At 45.6% G+C, this 16,396-nt stretch overlaps 1 protein-coding gene across 1 annotated transcript; it reads left to right on the forward strand.

The window, feature by feature from the left end:
* Positions 1 to 14,994: 14,994 nt before the first annotated feature.
* LOC109575156 (myeloid-associated differentiation marker-like) lies at positions 14,995 to 15,972 on the forward strand. The gene has a single exon (XM_019983195.2). The coding sequence runs from the start codon at positions 14,995 to 14,997 to the stop codon at positions 15,970 to 15,972; it is 978 nt and encodes a 325-aa protein (XP_019838754.2).
* The last annotated feature ends 424 nt before the right edge of the window (positions 15,973 to 16,396 follow it).

The raw sequence follows: 16,396 nt of genomic DNA on the forward strand, positions 1-16,396 counted from the left end.
TTCTTCCCAGCTTGAAAGCGAAGACCTACAAGACCTTTTAGAACTAACACCCAAAAAAGATGTCCTTTTCATTATAGGGAACTGGAATGCAAAAGTAGGAAGTCAAGAAACACCTGGAGTAACAGGCAAATTTGGCCTTGGAATACGGAATGAAGCCGGGCAAAGACTAATAGAGTTTTGCCAAGAAAATGCACTGGTCATAGCAAACACCCTCTTCCAACAACACAAAAGAAGACTCTACACATGCACATCACCAGATGGTCAACACCAAAATCAGATTGATTATATTCTTTGCAGCCAAAGATGGAGAAGCTCTATACAGTCAACAAAAACAAGACCAGGAGCTGACTGTGGCTCAGATCATGAACTCCTTATTGCCAAATTCAGACTGAAATTGAAGAAAGTAGGGAAAACCACTAGACCATTCAGGTATGACCTAAATCAAATCCCTTATGATTATACAGTGGAAGTGAGAAATAGATTTAAGGGCCTAGAGCTGATAGATAGAGTGCCTGATGAACTATGGGATGAAGTTCATGACATTGTACAGGAGACAGGGGTCAAGACCATCCCCATGGAAAAGAAATGCAAAAAAGCAAAATGGCTCTCTGGGGAGGCCTTACAAATAGCTGTGAAAAGAAGAGAAGCGAAAAGCAAAGAAGAAAAGGAAAGATATAAGCATCTGAATGCAGAGTTCCAAAGAATAGCAAGAAGAGAGAAGAAAGCCTTCCTCAGCGATCAATGCAAAGAAATAGAGGAAAACAACAGAATAGGAAAGACTAGAGATCTCTTCAAGAAAATTAGAGATGTCAAGGGAACATTTCATGCAAAGATGGGCTCAATAAAGGAAAGAAAGGTATGGATCTAACAGAAGCAGAAGATATTAAGAAGAGGTGGCAAAAATACACAGAAGAACTGTACAAAAAAGATCTTCACGACCCAGATAATCACGATGGCGTGATCACTCACCTAGAGCCAGACATCCTGGAATGTGAAGTCAAGTGGGCCTTAGAAAGCATCACTACAAACAAAGCTAGTGGAAGTGAAGGAATTCCAGTTGAGCTATTTCAAATCCTGAAAGATGATGCTGTGAAAGTGCTGCACTCAATATGCCAGCAAATTTGGAAAACTCAACAGTGGCCACAGGACTGGAAAAGGTCAGTTTTCATTCCAATCCCAAAGAGAGGTAATGCCAAAGAATGCTCAAACTACTGCACAATTGCACTCATCTCACATGCTAGTAAAGTAATGCTCAAAATTCTCCAAGCCAGGCTTCAGCAATACGTGAACCATGAACTTCCTGATGTTCAAGCTGGTTTTCGAAAAGGCAGAGGAACCAGAGATCAAATTGCCAACATCCCCTGGATCATTGAAAAAGCAAGAGAGTTCCAGAAAAACATCTATTTCTGCTTTATTGACTATGCCAAAGCCTTTGACTGTGTGGATCACAATAAACTGTGGAAAATTCTTCAAGAGATGGGAATACCAGACCACCTTACCTGCCTCTTGAGAAACCTGTATGCAGGTCAGGAAGCAACAGTTAGAACTGGACATGGAACAAGAGATTGGTTCCAAATAGGAAAAGGAGTACGTCAAGGTTGTATATTGTCACCCTGCTTATTTAACTTATATGCAGAGTACATCATGAGAAATGCTGGACTGGAAGAAACAACAAGCTGGAATCAAGATTGCTGTGAGAAATATCAATAACCTCAGATATGCAGATGACACCACCCTTATGGCAGAAAGTGAAGAGGAACTCAAAAGCCTCTTGATGAAAGTGAAAGTGGAGAGAGAAAAAGCTGGCTTAAAGCTCAACATTCAGAAAACGAAGATCATGGCATCCGGTCCCATCACTTCATGGGAAATAGATGGGGAAACAGTGGAATCAGTGTCAGACTTTATTTTTCTGGGCTCCAAACTCACTGCAGATGATGATTGCAGCCATGAAATTAAAAGACACTTACTCCTTGGAAGGAAAGTTATGACCAACCTAGATAGCATATTCAAAAGCAGAGACATTACTTTGCCAACAAAGGTTCGTCTAGTCAAGGCTATGGTTTTTCCTGTGGTCATGTATGAATGTGAGAGTTGGACTGTGAAGAAGGCTGAGTGCCGAAGAATTGATGCTTTTGAATTGATGCTTGTGGTGTTGGAGAAGACTCTTGAGAGTCCCTTGGACTGCAAGAAGATCCAACCAGTCCATTCTGAAGGAGATCAGCCCTGGGATTTCTTTGGAGGGAATGATGCTGAAACTGAAACTCCAGTACTTTGGCCACCTCATTCGAAGAGTTGACTCATTGGAAAAGACTCTGATGGTGGGAGGGATTGGGGGCAGGAGGAGAAGGGGACGACAGAGGGTGAGATGGCTGGATGGCATCACTGACTCGATGGACGTGAGTCTGAGTGAACTCTGGGAGTTGGTGATGGACAGGGAGCCTGGTGTCCTGGCGATTCATGGGGTCGCAAAGAGTCGGACACAACTGAGCGACTGAACTGAACTGAAGCAGTCCCAGGCCAAGAAAATCCTCACTCAGATAAGACTACTCCTAGATTCTTCCAGACTCACACCTGGATGGCAGCTTTGGAGCTAGAGACAGACATTATGTTACCTTATTCTGTGGTTCCCCCATGATGCTCCACCTTGGAGTCATGTTGGGTTGGGGTCCCCTGTCCCGATGGGAAACAGTCACATGTGAAGGCAAAACTGGTGGGAGGGGATGCACAACAGTCCTTACTTCCCATGTCATCTTGTCCCCACGGCCTTGCTGTCACCCCATGGCTCCTCCCTGTTCACCCCTGGAGCTGCCCTCCTCCGGGTGGGGCTGTGTCCCTCAGATGGCAGCTCCTTCTGATGATGCTGCAGGGAGGAGAGGCCGGGACACGTGTGTCTTCAGGTTGCTGTGGAAGGAAACTGTGGCCCTGAGTCCTCACTCACTCTTGTACTGGGATGAATCAAGTGATCAGCACCAGCGGCCTTTGTTGGATTGGGGAAAATCATAAGAAGGAATGAAATAAAATTCACAATTTAAGACAAGATAAGAAAAATTTAAACAAAAATTATCTCTCCCGGTTTTGACCGCTTCCCTCCCGTCTAGTGCATTGTGCATCAGCATTATGTGCAAACCAGCCCTCCCAAGGGCAGAAATACCTGCTCCACCATAAAGGTTAATTTTTAAAAATAACTCCTTAGAAGATAATGCTGCCTACATATTAAGTCGGTGCAAACACAATTACAGTTTCAAACCATGGGTTTTAAATCATTATAACTAGGCTCAAACACATCTTTATTAATCAAAATAGTAACCATTACAATCACTGCATTTTTGCCAATGAGAAATAAGTTTGTTTATTCCTGTAGCATAAAAATCCGTGCTTCAGGATACAACAAACTCTTGGAAAGCATTTTCTGCCTCCTGCTGGTTATGGAAGTGTGTTCTCTGTACAAAGATGCTCGAAGAAGTGTTAGTCAGTTGGTGAGAGGTCAGGTGAACATGGTGAATGAGGCAAAACTTGTTCACAATTTGTTCAACTTTTGAAGTGTTGCTTGTGCGACATGTAGTCGGGTGTTGTTGTGAAGAATTGGGTCCTCTTTGTTAACCAATGCCAGCTGCAGGCATTGCAGTTTTGGGTGCATCTCATTGATTTGCTGAGCATACTTCTTAGATGTATTGGGTTCACCGGGATTCAGAAACCCATAGTGGATCAGACGGGCAGCAGATCACCAAACAGTGACCATGACCTTTTTTTGGTGCAAGTTTGGCTTTAGAAAGTACTTTGGAGCTTCTTCTCAGTCCAGCCACTGAGCTGGTCATTGCTGGTTGTCATATACAATCCACTTTAAGAAAAAAAATGTTTATTTTTAATTGAAAGATAATTGCTTTACGATATTGTGTTGCTTCCTGCCATACAACAATAATGAATCTACCACAGGTGTACTTATGACCCCTCCCTCTTGAACATCCGTTCCACTTCCCCTACAATCCACTTGTTGCGTGCCACAATCTGATCAAGAAACAGCTCTGTGTTACACAGAAAAAGAGAAGAAGATTCTTCAAATAGATGATTTTTTTGATTTTTGGTCAGTTCATGAGGCATCCAGGTATAAAGCTTTTTCACCTTTCCAATATCTTCAAATGGCAAGTGACGTTAGAACAGTTGATATCGAGTTCTTCAGCAACTTCTTGTACATTTGTAAAAGGATCAGTTTTAATTGTTGCTCTCAGTTGTCATTGTCAACTTCTGATGGCCGGCCACTATGCTCCTCGTCTTCAAGGCTCTTGTCTCCTTTGCAAAACTTCTTGAACCATCACTGGACTGTATGTCAGCGATTCCTGGGGCAAATGTATTGCTGATGTTGCAAGTTGTCTTCAATGCTTTAAGACCCATTTTGAACCCAAATAAGAAAATCACTTGAATTTGCTTTTTGTCTAACAGCATTTCCATATTCTAAAATAAATATAAAATAAACAGCAAGTAGTAAGTCATTAGCAAAAAACATAAAATGAGATATGTGTAATTAAAATGATATATAGCATAACCACCGAGAAGGCAATGGCACCCCACTCCAGTACTCTTGCCTGGAAAATCCCATGGACGGAGGAGCCTGGTGGGCTGCAGTCCATGGGGTCACTAAGAGATGGATACCACTGAGCAACTTCACTTTCACTTTTCACTTTCATGCATGAAGGAAATGGCAACCCACTCCAGTGTTCTTGTCTGGAGAATCCCAGGGATGGCGGAGCCTGGTGGGCTGCCGTCTATGGGGTCGCATAGAGTTGGACATGACTGAAGCGATGCAGCAGCAGCAGTAGCGTAGCATATCCACATTTATTTAGAATGTATTCCAATACCAAACAGCAAATTTCAATAATGCAAAAACCGCAGTTATATTTGTACCAACCTGATACTTATGACCAGCTTCCCAGGTGGCTCTAGTGGTAAAGAACCCATCTGCCAATGCAGGAGATATGAGATGTGGGTTCAATCCCTAGGTCAGAAAGATCCGCTGGAGGGGGCATGACAACGCACTCCAGTATTCTTGCTTGGAGAATCCCATGGACAAAGGAGCCTGAAGGGCTACAGTCCATAGGATCACACAGAGTCGGACATGACTGAAGCGGCTTAACACACATATAGTACAATACTTAGAATCAGATTAATGTCACTACCTTTATTACTTGTATTCTACCTAATTCTATAAGATTCTTGTTTCTTGCATTAATAGTTCTGTGATTGTGTCTGTGATGAAATTTAATGATGACTAGGCTACTTGAAATTATTCATATAATATTCAGCTCTATAAGATCCATGACTGTAATCTTGTGACCCTAGAGATGGGAAGGAGCAAAAAATGGAAACCATTTCCTGGAGCTGACAGACTTGTAGGACAGGTGGTGCAGAGGCTTTTGGCTGCTGTTTACGGGACTGGATGAGGAACAGCACACTGCGTGGTCTATCAGCAGACTTGTCTTCTGAGCAGGGAATGAGCATTCCCAGCACCCTGGGACAAGTCAGTCAAAAAATGCCTCTGAAAATGGATAATAAGAGAGAAATGGAGGGGACTGTGTAATAGAGAATGTCGCCCAAGCCCAGTTCTCCAGGCATGAAGTCATTAGTCCCTGCAGTCACCTATGATCCACCATGAAAGGGGTTCAGTGCGAAGGTCAGGATGAGACATTTTGTGCTCTGAGAAAACTTGCAGAACCAGCCCTCTGGTCAACATTTTCTGGTGAAGTTTTTATGAACCCAGTTTCTCACTTCTTCCCATACTTAGAAAAGCACTAAAACCATTAACTAAGATATCTCTTCCTCCTGCGTGAAGTTACCTTCTTGCCAAGCTGTGTGCTGATTGCATGTCCCCCTCCCCCCAAGTCACATACACATTAAGGCCTCCAGTCTTACTTCCTCAGAACAGTTCTCAGAGCTTCCTGAGAGACTGTCTCCCCAGTTATAATCATCAGGATGGCTCGAATAAATTTTCAGTTTCTTTCTTAGATGGACTATTGATTAATTTTTTATCTACAAAAGCAACTACGTACTGACTTCCACAAGTCTCCTTGCTCAGCACGTTGAGAACAGGGCTCTTCAGTGAATCCAGGTGATAACTCTCTATCCTCAGTCCCTGGTGCCACAGGCCCTACAGAGGGGCCCAAACTCAGCCCCACCCCCCGCCTCCTGCACATCCCTTCTCCCCAGACAAGCCAACCCCCACTCCTCAGGCTGGAGCTCGGGCTCTCTCCTTCCTGGGCCCCCTCTCCCGCCTCCTCCACTAAGACACACCCTTCACCCTCCACTTGGAACTGTGTGTGTCCTGCCTGCCCCTCATCCTCCATCCCCACTCAGGACACCTGCCCTCCCCTCTGTGGACATGCCCCGTGGATGTGCTGATGGTCAGGTCATGGGTCTCCCTTCCTTCATCTGAGAGTTTCATAAGGATGGGCTGGGCCTTGCTCACCTGGGTCCTCAGCCTCTGGTCCAGCTTGGCCCAGAGCAGGTGCCTCATAAACATCTACTGAGCTGCAAAGGCCCAGGTGTGGCCGCAGTTCCTAATGTCCAGCCCACCTCCCTGAGCCCCTCTACCTGGGTGAGCTCCCAGCCCCCAGCATGTACCTGCACCTGTCCGGGGTTTTGGAAGGCCTGCTAGTTTGAGCTCAGGGTCCCTCTCACTTTTTGAACCCTCCCCCTGCCCTATTGCATATCTGCCATTTTGCTCTCTGGGGGGAAATCCAGAAGCTTCTCTGTAAGTGAACATCTGGTTACATCTCAGCATGGCTTCCCACTGAGTCCCAAATGCTTAATATGGTACCCAAGGGTGGGATGGCCTTTCCTGCCAGAGTCTACTCTCTCTCTCTCACTTTCTCTCTCCCATAAACCTTGCTCACTCCTTCTGTCCCTGGATTCTCCTGTGAGAATTACCCCTCCCCCAACAAAGCCCTCATTCAGGAGCCCCTCATTCCCTGAGGATGCATATTCCAGACCACAATCAACTCTTAAGAGTTTGATCCAAATGTTAGAGAATCCAGCAGCACTCCATCTTCCCCAAAGGTTTAAATAGTTACCTTCTGAGGGTCCTGTGATGGGGGTCCCCAAACTCCTGAATCAAAGCAGGAAAAGAGGACCATGAAGGTGAGTGTGGGCATCATTGTCAGGGCTCAGACTCCTTGGTCTGCCTCCAGAGGGATTCTCTCTTGTCTATCTGGGGCCTCTGGTATTTGTGGGGAGGAACCACAAGGGGGAGCCCTAAGTATGAGCCCAGGATTCTGCTCACCCACACCTGAAGGAAAGGTAGTGCAGGAATCACCTGACTTACTTCTCCAAGGCTGCTTCGTACCCTGAGGCCCATGGGTCCACTAATGTCCTGGAATGGGCTCTAGGAGATCTACAAGAGCCCTGTAACTGAATGCAACATTTCCAATGTATGAGAATGCATATTCCTGGGACAGTCATATAGTCAAAGGGATTTATGCGCAGAAAATATTAAAGAGTCTCTGGGTGGTTCCCGCATAACTCCAAAGAAGTAGGCTCTGCCAATGTTCCTAAACCAAACTGAGTAAGTGAGGGAGCATGGACTTGAGATCTCTCCGGATTGCCCATCTGGGGCAGTGATCTTTCTTGGCATCAGGAGAAGCAGGTTCAGAAAGATCTGGTACCCTCTCTGAGCATTTAATTTCCCAAGCTTGTCGCCTTCCCAAAGCACAGCATCAGAGAATCCCTTAGTGGAGGGATCTCTTTAGAACTTTAGTTCATCTCTACATTATACCCCAGCCTGGGGCTCATCCATCATTTCCCAGAGAGCGCTCTGCACAGTGCTCCTCAAAATGCAGTTTGTGGAGTAGTACCAGTTGCAAACTGTTCTTGGTCCACAATGAGATAAGTACACACAGTGAGTGAACATTTATAAACTTTTATAGTAATTTGACATTGTCCAAAGATCCAGGGGTATGACCAGTGCCAGACAATGGGGCCTGGAGTTTAAGTTTAGTTTGGAGTTTGTGCTGATGGTCCAGCTGCAGTGGCAAGACAGACATGACCCAGATGAAGGAGGCTGGGCCGGCGAATCAATGCACTGCTTCCTTCATTGAGAATGTCCTGCCAAACACAAAAAATTAACTTTGCGAAACTAAGTAGCCAGCTTCAGTTCAGTTCAATCGTTCAGTAGCGTCTGACTTTTTGCGACCCCATGGACTGCAGCATACCAGGCCTCCCTGTCCATCACCAACTCCTGGAGCTTGCTCAAATTCACGTCTATCAAGTCAGTGATGCCATCCAACCATCTCATCTTCTGTTGTCCCCTTCTCCTCCTGCCTTCAACCTTTCCCAGCATCAGAGTCTTTGCCAAGGAGTCAGTTCTCCTCATCAGATGGCCAAAGAATTGAAACTTCAGCCTCAGCATCAGTCCTTCCAACAAATATTCAGGAGTGATTTCCTTTAGGATTGACTGGTTTGATCTCCTTGCAGTCCAAGGGACTCCTAGGAGTCTTCTCCAACACCACAGTTCAAAAGCATCAATTCTTCGGCACTCAGCTTTGTGGTCCAACTCTCACATCCATACATGACTACTGGAAAAACCATAGCTTTGACTAGACGGACCTTTGTTGGCAAAGTAATGTCTCTGCTTTTTAATATGCTGTCTAGGTTTGTCATAGCTTTCCTTCCAAGAAACAAGCATCTTTTAATTTTATAGCTGCAGTCACCATCTGCAGTGATTTTGGAGCCCCCCGAAATAAAGTCAGCCACTGTTTCCATTGTTTCCCCATCTATTTGCCATGAAGTGATGGGACCAGATGTCATGATCTTAACTTTTTGAATGTTGAGTTTTAAGCCAGCTTTTTCACTCTACTCTTTCACTTTCATCAAGAGGCTCTTTAGTTCTTCATTTTCTACCATAAAGGTGGTGTCATCTGCATATCTGAGGTTATTGGTATTTCTCCCGGCAATCTTGATTCCAGCTTGTGCTTCATCCATCCTGGCATTTCACATGATGTATTCTGCATAAAAGTTAAATAAGCAAGGTGACAATATACAGCCTTGATGTACTCCTTTCCCAGTTTGGAACCAGTCTGTTGTTCCATGTCTGGTTCTAACTGTTGCTTTTTGACCTGCATACAGATTTTTCAGGAGGCAGGTCAGGTGGTCTGGTATTCCCATCTCTTTAAGAATTTTCCACAGTTTGTTGTGATCCACACAGTCAAAGGCTTTAGCGTTAGTCAATGAAGCAGAAGTAGATGTTCTTCTGGAATTCTCTTGCTTTTTGTATGATCCAGCAGATGTTGGCAATTTGATCTCTGGTTCCTCTGCCTTTTCTAAATTCAGCTTGAACATCTGGAATAGTCAGATAGTGAAGAGTTAAAATGAGTGAATTATAGAAAGACTAAGGCATTATTGTCTTTTATTATGTGATAATATTCCAGCTAATTGTCTACAACTATTGTTTTATACAAAGTTAGAATGTACTATGGCACCCCACTCCAGTACTCTTGCCTAGAAAATCCCATGGACGGAGGAACCTGGTAGGCTGCAGTCCATGGGGTCTCGAAGAGTTGGACATGACTGAGCGACTTCACTTTCACTTTTCACTCTCATGCATTGGAGAAGGAAATGGCAACCCACTCCAGCGTTCTTGCCTGGAGAATCCCAGGGACAGGCGAGCCTGGTGGGCTGCCGTCTATGGGGTCGCACAGAGTCAGACACGACTGAAGCGACTTAGCAGCAGTAGCAGTAGCAGAATGTATTAAGGGGAAGGTCCTGTAAAAATATTCAAACAATAGAATAAACTCCTGGAGATGCTGCAAGATAAGTTTAGTCCCAACTTTTTAAACATGTCAAATGGACAATCAGATTTGCTTATTTATCTTAGGCCATCAGATTTTTAATGACTTTAATACTTACCTTCTATTAAAAGAAATACTATGTTTTTATTAGATTTTTTCATGTTACATCATTTTATTAAATTAGCCATTCTATGAATGTGTTAATCTTCCTGAAACTTTATTTTTATTAATTTTAAACAGTTATAGTGTGCCAGTTTTATTTATTTATTATTATTTATTTTTAATTGTCAGGACCATGCAACCTGTGGAATCTTGTTGCTTGACCAGGGGTTGAACCTGTGCCCTGTGCATTGGAAGCGCACAGTCTTAACCACTGTGCCACCAGGGAGGTCCTCTGAAACTTCATTTAAAATCATATCATTACCCTTCTCAAAATCCTCAAACTTCTTTTAAAAGATAAAACTCAAACTTCTCCTTGTGACAATTGAGATCCTCTTCAGTTGGCATTGACTTGTGTTTTCTGCCTTATTGCTCACTGTTTCTTTAAAAATTATCATTGCATTGGTTAAGGTGTGTAGTGATATCTCATTGAGGTTATACCTTGCATTTTCCTCACTATTAATGAGTTTGAGTATTTTTTTAATGTGTTTACCTACCATTTAGATATCAGTCTTTATAAAATATTTCAGCCTATTTTTGCAATCAAGCTATGCCATTTGAACTACATGACTTATTTCTTATATGAACTCTCATTTTTCCAACACAGTGCAACTATCAGTTGACACAATTTATACACTTTTCCAAAAGAGCACAATTGGTGATTAGGTGGGTTTAGTGCATCTAAATCATTTATCTCTTATATTAATTTTCATTTTTGTAAAACAGTAACCATTCTCGTAGACCCAGACCCCGGAGGCAAGACTTAAATTTGTATAGAGGATAAAATACCAAATGAAAACTTTGTTGTTAGAATTCTATAATACATAAAGAAATATTTAAAAAGTTCTCTCATTTAAATCAGTCAGATACACTAAAACTTCTTAGGAAGTTTGGCCCATTTTGGGGGGTTGTTTGCCTATTTATTATTAAGTTGCAAAATTTCTTTCTATATTCCAGATAACAGAAATTAAAAATATAATCCTTGTCATATTTTTTAAAGTTTCCAGAAAAGCTTGCCCTACTCTTGCTCTGGAGTATGGTGGTCACAAGGATCCCAGGACCCGTTGTCATATCCTGGGTTCCCTAGTGTCCGAGACTCACAGGGGAGGATCCATTGATCTAGAGAAGGGTGGTCAGTGGAAACGCCCACAGGAGGCACGAGGGAAGAAAATAAGTAAGGTGGATGGAGAGGACTAAGGTCCTTGGAGACAACCAACTGAATCTGTCAGGGGCGGTGGAAAAGCAAGATGCCCTGTGCATGACATAAGCTCATGTTTATAAAGTAGGAAAAAAAATCTACAGGTGCCCTGTACAAACATGTGTGCGTGTATGTACACACATATCTATATATGATTTCAGAGCATGTGAAATGTGCTGAAGGCTGTATATGAGGTTGAGGACATGGATGCTCCCTGGATGGAGGAGTGGACACTCCTGTGAGTAGGCAGGAAGCCTGGCCAAGTCCAAGAAGGGAAACTGGAACATGTGAGATAATTATAGACCTGCTTTATGTCAATGACACCTGAGAATAAGAAAAATATAGAAAACTAAACAGAGATGAGAATGGAAACAATATAGAGCATGTAACAGCTGCTCAGCTCCAGCCACCCAACCGTATTATCTATCACCAAGGGAATGTAGCCTAGTGACACCATATTTTTTGAGTCTTCTAAAGGAGGTAGAAATCTACATTTTCAAGTGAAATTAAAGTGCTGTACAGCAACCAAACATGCTGTTGTTGTTCAGTCACTAAGTCATGTCTAACTCTTTGTGACCCCATGAACTGCAGCATGCCAGGCTTCCCTGTCCGTCACAATTTCCCAGAATTTGCTCAAACTCATATCCATTGAGTCAGTGATGCCATCCAACTATTTCATCCTCTGTCATCCCCTTCTACTGCCCTCAATACTTCCCAGCATCACAGTCTTTTCCAGTGAGTTGGCTCTACTCATCGGATGACCGAAGTACTGGAGTTTCAGCTTCAATATCAGTCCTTCCAATGAATATTCAAGTTGATTTCCTTTAGGATTGACTGTTTTGATCTCCTTGCCGTCCAGGGGACTCTCAAGAGTTTTCTGCAGCACCACAGTTCAAAAGCATCAGTTCTTCGGTGCTCAGCTTTCTTTATGGTCCAACTCTCACATCCGTACATGACTACTGGAAAAGCCATAGCTTTGATATACAGACCTTTGTCAGCAAAGTAATGTCTCTGCTTTTTAATACACTGTCTAGGTTTGTCATAGCTTTCCTTCCAAGGAGCAAGTGTCTTTTAATTTCATGACTGTCACATTAAATGGACACAAAGTTGTCATTTACTCTTAAGTATGAATCATAGGGTCATTTTGGTAGTAAGTTGGGAAAAATGAAGAGACAGTATGACCCTCCAGTTTCCCTCACCCCAGGGCCCCTCCCCGACCCCGGCAGTGCCCACTGGGAGGCCAACAGGCTCCAGGGCTCCACTGGCAATTGGGGCTGAAAGAACTTTGTGAGTCCAGGGAGGTTCTCAGGGTTTGCTCTGTGTTTCTCTTTCCAGCCTCAGCTTGTCCCAGGTTTATTATCAGCAGAGGTGACAGGGCCCCTGATGGCAGGAAGCTGGCTGGGGCTCAGGCTGCTGGCCCTTCAGCCCTCTCAGCAAATAGTCCCTTGGAAACAGGGCAGCTGTCCTTGAGGAGGGGGCAGGCTGGGAGGGGCCTTACTCCCCCCACACACTGGACCCTGGAGGAGTCCCTGTGTGAGCAGGACTGCAGCCCTGGCTGGCGGGACTGTCTTGGGCAGGTGACCTGGGCAATTCCGTGGTCTCCAGGGTCCCTGCCACTCTGGCCACATGTCCCTGTCACAGCCCTGAAACCCCTTTAGGCCCCTGTTCTTCTGTCTCAGTTGCAGTCCAAGCCCCTCCTCCATGGGGAAGGTTGGCTCCATGCCTGCATCCCTTCTGAGTCAGAAGACACCTACTGGGCTGCCTCAGGGCCACTGGGACCCTGGGATCCCCCCAGTCATCTCCACTCTGCCACTCCCAACCCCACCCCAGTCCTGGGTGCATCCTCAGGGTTGTCCCTCCCACGGGTCCATTCAGTGCCTCCTCTTTCAGCTCCTGCCCTTAAAAAGGGCCCCATCATCTGTCCATCCCCATCCCCTCCCTGGATACCCTGAAAGGCTCCATGTCATAATCAGACACAGCATCCTTGTTTATTTCCAATCCCTTCTTCCCAGCTTGGAAGCTGCTAACTGGGGGCTAGGGGAGGGGGTGGGGCTTCCCAGGTGACTAAGTGGTAAAGAATCAACCTGCCAAAGCAGGAGACACAGGTTTGATCCTTGGTTTGGGAAGATCCCCTGGAGAAGGAAATGGCAACCCACTCTGGTATTCTTGCCTGGGAAATTCCATGGACAGAGGAGTCTGGAGGGCCAAAAAGACTCAGACACGACTAAGCATAACACAGCTGAACCAGTCTCACAGGCCTAAAATCTTCACTCAGGTAGGGCTAGTCCTAGATCTTCCCAGACTCACAGTGGGATGGCAGCTTCAACCCAGGGTTCGAACTCAGGTCTCCCGAATTGCAGGCTGATTCTATGCCAGCTGAGCCACAAGGGAACCCCAAGAAGCGCATCTTCCCCACCCAAGAATTGAACTGGGGTCTGCTCCATTGCAGGCAGATTCTTTACCAACTGAGCTATCAGGGAAGCCCTTTAAAAACCAAACATTATGTTAATTTATTCTGTGGTTCCCCCATGATACTCCACATTGGAGTCTTGCTAGGTTGGGGTCTCCCTTCCCCAGTGGGAAAGTCACATGTGAAGGCAAAACTGGGGGAGGGAATTCACAACAGTCCCTACTTCCCATGTCATCTTGTCCCCACGGCCTTGCTATCACCCCTGGCTCCTCCCTGTTCACCCCTGGAGCTGCCCTCCTCCAGGTGGGGCTGTGTCCCTCAGATGGCAGCTCCTTCTGGTGATGCTGCAGGGAGGAGAGGCCGGGACACGTGTGTCTTCAGGTTGCTGTGGAAGGAGGCCATGGCCCTGAAGGCGTGTCCTGGGTCCCAGAGCTCCAAGCTTTTTTCCTTGGCTCCCACCCATGGGCCCTGGTGACATGTGGGCTGTAAAGCAAAGTGTTCAGGCTCCCAGCTTTGGCGTTTTTATCTGGGTTCTCACTCCTATCCACGGAATGTTATTTGAGGCACTTGGTTCCCTGAGCCTAATTTTCTCTTTGTCAGATGATTAGGAGGACAATGTATTTATACAATCACTGTTCTGAAAACTTTGAGGTCAGATCTGCTCCAGAGTCAGAATTTTTCAGTTTCGGGCAGGTGACATGGTGCATCTACTTTACAGGAGATAAAACCCTACTGGGCTCTGAAAGCAATTAGTAATCAACACATTCGGTTCTGTGTGTGCTCAGTCATCTCCAACTCTGCAACTTCATGGACTGTAGCCCAACAGGCTCTTCCATCCATGGGATTCTCCAGGCAAGAACACTGGAGTGGGTTTCCATTTCCTACTCCAGGGACTCTTCCCCACCCAAGGATCAACCCATGTCTCCTGCATCTCCTGCGTTGGCAGGCAGATTCTTTACCATAGCTCCACCTGGGAAGATCCAGTCAAATATGTTAGTGTTTTTGCAATTGAACTTTTGAATTTTTGCACTAAGTGAAATAAAGACCATAAATTGTCTCATGTCCATTCAGGCCAAATATTCTTATGAAATAAATTTTTTAAAACTTGTATAATTTTCAGAGCCTTGGAGATTGGAGTTACAGATAAGGACAATTCTACCTTGTGTCTCTGATAGTAATGGCAAAAGCTGAAAGAGATAAGTAATGTTTATGGTCTGACGCCAGATCCAGCCCAGCTGTAAGGTTGGGATAAGCCAAGCCTGACAAGGTCAACGGTGATGGGTGGGGAGAACCATTCTGGAACAGCTGTGCGGTTACCCAGGTGTCTGAACCATTGGTTCAAACTCCACAGATGCTGAGCCTCAGCTGTCACAGGGCCCTGAGCCTTTTCTAGGCATCTGACTTAATCCACTTCCAGAGCTGGATCTTTACCTGGTGAGTCCTTTGCAAGGACCATGGCCATTCCATTGACAGAGACCCACATGACCATCATGACATCCGCGTCATTGTCCTCAGGCTTGGACTCTGTGACCAACAAGAGCTACTTCCTCCACTTCCTGCAGCTGCTCTCCACCTGCATGGCCTTCTTCCTGGTGACCAGGGAGAGCACTTGGAGTGTGCTCATAAGTAACTGGTCCATGTTTGTCTGGTACTCCTGCTTCGCCATGACCCTCCTTACCCTCATAGCTGAGTTATGTGCACTCCAGGATAAACTTCACTTCTCCTGGGATAGATTTCTCATCACCTCTGCCTGCTACTGCACCCTTTTCTGCCTCTCGGCCTCCATCACTTACCCCATCATCTACCTTCAGATTTTTCCCGATGGCTCCCCCCAACACCATGTTATTGCTGCCACTGCATTCTCCTGCATCACTTCTGTGGCTTATGCTATCGAAGTGGTCTGGACCTGTGCCCAGACTGGCAAGTCCTTCTACTCTTTGCTAGGCCTGCTCAAGAGGCTGGAGATCTTCGTGGCATGTGTCATCTTCGCCTTCCTCAGCAACACCTACCCGTATGAGCACCAGCCAGCCCTGGTGTGGTGTGTGGCCGTGTATTGCATCTGCTTCATCCTGGGGGCTGTGGCTATGTTGTGGCACCGGTGTGACTGTGACAAGAGTCTGCCCTACTCCTGTTTGGGGTTTGGGCAGTCTGTGCTCTCCATCCTCCTCTACACCACTGCTCTGGTCCTCTGGCCTCTCTACCAGTTCAATGCGCGGTTCGGTGGGCAGCCCCAGCGGTCCAACGAGTTGAGCTGCATTGATGAGCGCACTTCCTACATGTGCGTCTGGGACCAACGACTGGTTGTGGCCATCCTGACAGCCATCAACCTGCTGATTTACGTGGCGGACCTGATGATCTTGACTGTGGTCAGTGACCGAGGCTCTACGCAGGGGCTCCAGATTCCTCTTCTTACCGAGCTCTGCCTCCTCTGATGCCCTCTTCCTGGCTCCTCTCTCCCTCCTCACATCCTCCCCCGTTCATCTCACTCTCTTTTCTGTTTCCTTCTCTCCTTCTGCTCTGTCTCCGTCCTGTCTTGCATGTTTGCCCACATTCTGTTTTACCTCTTTCTCTTGCTTCTCTCACCTTTCCTACATTTTCTGCTTCTTGGCCCTCTTTCAGTTATTCTTGGTTTTCTCATCTCCTGTTTCCAGACCAGGACATTTTCCTTCTTTGGATCTATTGTCATAGCCGTGCGTTCCAGGAAACAAACTCACTCAGAAGGACAATGCAGATAGTGGAGTACAGTTTATTACACTGGTGGGCCCAAGGCAGAGTCTCCTCTTAGTCAAGGACCTGGACCAGTTTTTGTGAAAACTTTATATACCTTAAGTGTACATGCCCAAACCCACCTCCCCA

Source organism: Bos indicus, chromosome 21 (assembly GCF_029378745.1).
Source record: "Bos indicus isolate NIAB-ARS_2022 breed Sahiwal x Tharparkar chromosome 21, NIAB-ARS_B.indTharparkar_mat_pri_1.0, whole genome shotgun sequence".
Taxonomy (NCBI): Eukaryota; Metazoa; Chordata; class Mammalia; order Artiodactyla; family Bovidae; genus Bos; species Bos indicus.

Bases quoted from the DNA above. Each gene is read 5' to 3' on its own strand.
- LOC109575156 (XM_019983195.2), top strand. From the start codon at position 14,995: ATGGCCATTCCATTGACAGAGACCCACATGACCATCATGACATCCGCG.